A 6,457-nucleotide genomic window follows, 5' to 3' on the forward strand; every position below is an offset into this window, starting at 1 on the left:
GTGAGTTGCTGACATTGTGGAAGTTAACTTTCGACACGGTGGTGGAACGTGAGTTGGGAGGAGTCAGGGTTGTCAGGACAAGACACACAGAACTGAAATGGAGAAAACAATAAGTGCAGGAAGCAGCAGTCACTGCCTAGGGGTTAGTGAGCTGCAGCAGGTCAATGAGGGGTCAGGTGAGACCCCTACAACCTGAATTAAGGGGCTTCTCCTGGAACTTGCAGGGGCGTTGGAGTCCCAGTAGTGTTGGAAGGAGCTCCAGTGAAGATGGAGGGTGACACGGGTGTATCACTATTGAGTGAGAATCTGAGCCAGCATCAGCTGGAGAAATCACTCCCGGAATTACAAAGTTATGGAGGAGGGGAAATCCCAGGAATGGGGAGTGTGTTGGTTCAAGTCACCTACAGTGATCAATGTGTAAAAGTGCCCATCATTGTGGGGAATGGGATGAAAGCAGCCTTGTCAGGGAGACACTGGTTCATGGCACTTACATTAAATTGGAATGAGCTTTCTCACAGGGAAACTAAATTTAAAATGCAAGACAACGTGGTTGCCAAGTTCCCCCAGGCATTTTGTGAAACCAGCAAAACCCACCCCAGGGCACAAGGTGAATGTGTGGGTTCAGAGGCACACGAGACCATTCTATTCCCAGCCTTTTCCACTACCTTACGCTCCAAACCAGAAAGTAGAATTAGAGTTGAAAAGGCTTGAGACGAGGTAATTGGACAACTCCTGTAGGCTACAGTACCCAAGTCAGATGGTGGTATAAGAATATGTGGGGATTATAAGGTAACTGGATGTCAGGTACTGCAATGTAATCCACCCAATACAGGATCATCAAGATCGCGTCGACTAGGCCTGTACTCACTGGAGTTTAGAAGAATGAGAGCGGATCTCATTGAAAGGTATAAAATTCTGACAGGGATGGACAGAATGGATGTAGGGAGGATGTCTCCTCTGTCTGGGGGGGTCTAGAACAAAGGGTCACAGTCTCAGGGTACAGGGTAGACCATTTAAGACTGAGATGAGGAGAAACTTCTTCACTCAGAGGTTGGTGAACCTGTGGAATTCTCTACCACAGAAACTGTGGAGACCAAGTCACTGAGAATATTTAAGAAGGAAATAGATAGATTTCCAGCTTCTAAAGGTGTCGAGGGATATGAGGAGGACAGGAGTAGGGGTTTGAGGTAGAGGATCAGCCGCGACCATATTGAATGGGGGAGCAGGCTAGAAGGGCTGAATGGCCTACACCTGCTCCTAGTTTCTATGTTTCTATGAGTGGAGTGACAGTTGTTACTCCAACACAAGTTGTACCTGAAACCAGTTCAGATCACAAGCTGAAATGTCTGATGATGTGAAAAATTCAATTAGAGTCCCAGGGGAATGCGTCTTTTTTTACTAATTCATTCACAGGATGTGGGAGTCACTGGCTGGGCCCAGCATTTGTTGCCCATCCCTAATTGCCCCTTGAGAAGGTGGTGGTGAGCTGCCTTCTTGAGCCACTGCAGTCCATGTGGTGTGGGTACACCCACAGTGCTGTTAGGGAGTGAGATCCAGGATTTTGTCCATGTGGTGTAGGTAGACCCACAGTGCTGTTAGTGAGGGAGTTCCAGGATTTTGTCCGTGTGATGTAGGTACACCCACAGTGCTGTTAGGGAGGGTGTTCCAGGATTTTGTCCATGTGGTGTAGGTACACCCACAGCGCTGTTAGGGAGGGAGTTCCAGGATTTTGTCCATGTGGTGTAGGTACACCAACAGTGCTGTTAGGGAGGGAGTTCCAGGATTTTGACCCAGTGACATTGAAGGAATGGTGATATGTTTCCAAGTCAGGATGGTGAATGACTTGGAGAGGAACATCCAGGTGGAGGTGTTCCCATCTATCTGCTGCCCTTGTCCTTCTAGATGGTAGTGGCCGTGGGTTTGGAAGGTGCTGTCGAAGGAGCCTTGGTGAATTCCTGCAGTGCATCTTGTAGATGGTACACACACTGCTGCTACTGTGCGTCGGTGGTGGAGGAAGAGAATGTTTGTGGATGTGGTGCCAGTCAAGTGGGCTGCTTTGTCCTGGACAGTGGCAAGCGTCTTGAGCATTGTGGGTGTATTCCAACAGACTCCTGACTTGTGCCTTGTAGATGGTGGACAGGACGTGGGGAGTCAGGAGGTGAGTTACCCATTGCAGGATTTCTAGCCTCTGATCTGCTCTTGTAGCCACAGTATTTATATGGCTGGCCCAGTTCAGTTTCTGGTCAATGGTAAACCACAGGATGTTGATAGTGGGGGATTCAGTAATGGTAATGCCATTGAATGTCAAAGGGCGATGGTTGGATTCTCTCTTGTTGGAGATGGTCATTGCCTGACACTTGTGTGGTGTGAATGTTACTTGTCACTTGTCAGCATAAGTCTGGATATTGTCCAGGTCTTGCTGCATTTGGACATGGACTGCTTCAGTATCTGAGGAGTTGTGAATGATGCTGAACATTGTGCAATCATCAGCGAACATCCCCATTTCTGACCTTATGATGGAAGGAAGGTCATTGATGAAGCAGCTGAAGATGGTTGGGCCGAGGACACTACCCTGAGGAACTCCTGCAGTGATGTCCTGGAGCTGAGATGACTGACCTCCAGCAACCACAATCATCTCCCTTTGTGCTGGGTATGACTCCAGCCAGCGGAGAGTTTTCCCCCCGATTCCCATTGACTCCAGTTTTGCTGGGGCTCCTTGATGCAGTAAATTAGAGCTCTATATGTATGATTCAGTAAATTAGAGCTCTATATGTATGATTCAGTAAATTAGAGCTCTATATGTATGATTCAGTAAATTAGAGCTCTATATGTATGATTCAGTAAATTAGAGCTCTATATGTATGATTCAGTAAATTAGAGCTCTATGTATGATTCAGTAAATTAGAGCTCTATATGTATGATTCAGTAAATTAGAGCTCTATATGTATGATTCAGTAAATTAGAGCTCTATATGTATGATTCAGTAAAGATATCATACTACACTCCTCTAATTCCAGCCTCTTGAACGTGTCCCATTTTAATCTCTCCTTCAATGCTGGTTATGCTCTGAAATCTCTCTTTCCTCTATCAAACATCTGAAACTTTCTATTACAGCACTCGTGGGTCACAAGTTTCCCCTTCATGTCAAGGTCAGCCTTTGTTGCCTATCTCTATTTCCCTGGAACTGAGTGGCATCAGGGGGCAGTTAAAAGTCAACCACATTGTTTGTCCCTACAACCACACAACCCCCCTCCACTTCTCTCCCCCCACCCAACACCCCCACCCACCTTAAACCAGCTTATATTTCACCCCTCTCCTTGGATTCACCTAGTTCTGTCGAAGGGTCATGAGGACTCGAAACGTCAACTCTTCTTCTCCGCCGATGCTGCCAGACCTGCTGAGTGTTTCCAGGTAATTCTGTTTTTGTTTTGGATTTCCAGCATCCGCAGTTTTTTGTTCTTATCTCTGAGTTAACTAAACAGAGTGTCCAAAGTCCGCCAGTGAACCTGCAGCAGATTTATCACTGAGGCATCTGAAGGGCAATAAATGCTGGTCTCCAAGTACCAGTCTCAGAGGCTGCGAATGGAAACCTGGCAACATAACCCGGGATGGGTTATAACCGGACGCCCCATAGGCACCGGGGAGTAGGCTGGTTCCAATCTTCTCAAACTGGACAGCAGCGACTTGGAACAACACTGACGATCAGGATTCACCAGTCAGTCTGCTTTTATTGGGGTACTGGGAGCTATTGATGTCATTGACAATGAAAGTGGGATGTGTCCAGGGGGAGTAGTGGATGCAGTAGAGGCGCAGGGACATTCGGAGACTCTTCAACCGCGGGTCAAGGCTCCCCACTCAAAGCAGATTCTCACTCGCTGCCATTGTTATGGCGCCCACCAGCCCACAAGGGGATTTCCATGTATTTTTTGTGTGTGTGTGTGGGGAGGGTGGGGGTGGGGGGGGGTTGTGAAAGCACAGAGTTGGCTGTTTCAGAATGACTGCTCTCTCTCGCTTTCCTCCTCCCTCCCCATGAGGGAGGGTGGACCTCTCTGCGGTGGGGTTTTTTTTGAGTTAACCTGAGGCAGCTCATTTCCCATTGGCGGTGGAGATCCACCCTCACTGTAATATGCATTGACCCCCCAACACCCCCCGGTATAAAGGCAGAGGCAGGCTTGATCCAGCGCTTATCTCCTACTCCCCCCTCCTCCCTGAACATGTCTGAGATTATCCTGTGGGACAGCGAAGGCTGCACTGGGAAGAAGAAGGAGGATTTCTGCTCTGACACTCCTGATCTGGGGGTGAAGTTCTTCGGCGGAGTCGCTCGATCCTTGAAGATCAAAGGCAATCACTGGGTCGCCTTCACCGGCAAAAACTACACTGGAGACTTCAAGGTGTTTGGGGAAGGCGAGCATGAGAGATTGGGGGCCTTGGACCAAAAGATCAACTCCCTGAAGCTGCTGACAACCGACCTGAGCTTCCCGTCCATTGTGCTGTACGAGCATATCGACTTCAAGGGACAGTCCCGCAATGTGGACTGCAGAATCGATGACCTGAAGACTGGAGGCTTCGATAACCTGGTCTCGTCCCATGTGGTGAAGTCCGGGGTCTGGGTCCTGCACGAAGACCCCTGCTGCCAGGGTAGGCGCATGGTGGCCTTTGAGGGAGAAAAAACGGCCAATTACTGTAAACTGGGCTGGAATGACAAGATGTCCTCACTCCGTCCCTTACTGACCTCAGACTTTGAGGTGTGAGGAGTCCGCTCGTCCCCTCCTAGCGCGGGTCCACGGCAAGGCTGGTCTGCTCCGAGTGCTGCCTCATGCTCTGCTGGTGGGAGAGACAGAGGGAGAGAGTCTGTCACCCAATACGCTGAATCTGCCCCTTTCCTGACTCGAGATGGCTGTTCCTCATCCACATCCAATCTGTTCACTTGGCTTTGCTCTGTCTGTTTACAATGAAATAAAGCTTTGAAACGCTGCAAACTCATTGGTCCGTCTCCACTCATTTCCCAATTCTCCGTAGTATTTAATTAATTAATAGCTAACTCTTTCAATGCTTTCGAATTACAAATATCTATCTGTCTGGATGTTGGAACACAATCGAACATGTGTGTACATGGATGTTTGCATGTGTGTTTGTGTGTGTACATGGATGTTTGCATGTGTGTGTGTACATGGATGTTTGCATGTGTGTGTGTGTTTGTGTGTGTGTACATGGATGTTTGCATGTGTGTGTGTACATGGATGTTTGCATGTGTGTGTGTGTTTGTGTGTGTGTACATGGATGTTTGCATGTGTGTGTGTACATGGATGTTTGCATGTGTGTGTGTTTGTGTGTGTGTACATGGATGTTTGCATGTGTATGTGTGTGTGTACATGGATGTTTGCATATGTGTGTGTGTTTGTGTGTGTACATGGATGTTTGCATGTGTGTGTGTACATGGATGTTTGCATGTGTGTGTGTGTTTGTGTGTGTGTACATGGATGTTTGCATGTGTATGTGTGTGTGTACATGGATGTTTGCATATGTGTGTGTGTTTGTGTGTGTGTACATGGATGTTTGCATGTGTGTGTGTACATGGATGTTTGCATGTGTGTGTGTGTGTGTGTGTACATGAATGTTTGCATGTGTGTGTGTGTACATGGATGTTTGCATGCGTGTGTGTGTACATGGATGTTTGCATGTGTGTGTGTGTGTGTGTACATGGATGTTTGCATGTGTGTGTGTGTGTGTACATGGATGTTTGCATGTGTGTGTGTGTGTGTGTGTGTGTGTACATGTGTAACCGTATTTTTAAAAATTCATTCACGGGATGTGGGTATCACTGGTTGAGCCAACACTTATTGTCCATCCCTAATTGTCCTGGAGATGGTGAGCACTGTGTGTGTGTGTGTGTGTGTGTGTGTGTATATATTATATTTCAGTCAGTCTGTTATGATGCGCCACATGAACCAAATCTGCAAAGGGAAACCTCATCTCGCTATCACAACAGTTTTGCAATTTGTATTTATTTCGAGACACTTGTCCTGAATTCAGAGGTAATAGGCACACCAAGACTTTTACAGATTTTTTAAAAATCTAAACTAAAATACATATTAACAAGAGAAAAAACTTTCAAGTGCAATCATCGGACTACAAATTAGTGCTTCTCACTCTTTCAATATGTAAATTCTATTGTTTCATACGTCTTCCTCACAATATAAACACTTTCATGTTGCTACTATTTATCAGCAATAGCCCTTGGGAAAAATAAACACACCCTCACCCTTGCGTATCTGGCTAGTTATAAACAGACTGAGATCCCTTTAAAATCCAAATATGGGGAGAAAGCGGGAGCAGGTTATTGAGTTGGATGATCAGCCATGATCATAATGAACGGTGGAGCAGGCTCAAGGGGCTGAATGGCCTCCTCCTGCTCCTAGTTTCTATGTTTCTATGGTTGCGGAATGGGGTGATGAGG

The 6,457-nt window shown here is 46.9% G+C and overlaps 1 protein-coding gene across 1 annotated transcript; it reads left to right on the forward strand.

The window, feature by feature from the left end:
* Positions 1-4,171: 4,171 nt before the first annotated feature.
* On the forward strand, positions 4,172-4,979 carry LOC121273426 (epidermal differentiation-specific protein-like). The gene has a single exon (XM_041180605.1). The coding sequence runs from the start codon at positions 4,215-4,217 to the stop codon at positions 4,749-4,751; it is 537 nt and encodes a 178-aa protein (XP_041036539.1). The 5' UTR covers positions 4,172-4,214; the 3' UTR covers positions 4,752-4,979.
* The last annotated feature ends 1,478 nt before the right edge of the window (positions 4,980-6,457 follow it).

Source organism: Carcharodon carcharias (genome assembly GCF_017639515.1).
Source record: "Carcharodon carcharias isolate sCarCar2 chromosome 19 unlocalized genomic scaffold, sCarCar2.pri SUPER_19_unloc_2, whole genome shotgun sequence".
Lineage (NCBI taxonomy): Eukaryota > Metazoa > Chordata > Chondrichthyes > Lamniformes > Lamnidae > Carcharodon > Carcharodon carcharias.

Excerpts from the sequence above, each read along its gene's own strand:
- LOC121273426 (XM_041180605.1), top strand. The coding sequence starts at position 4,215 with ATGTCTGAGATTATCCTGTGGGACAGCGAAGGCTGCACTGGGAAGAAG.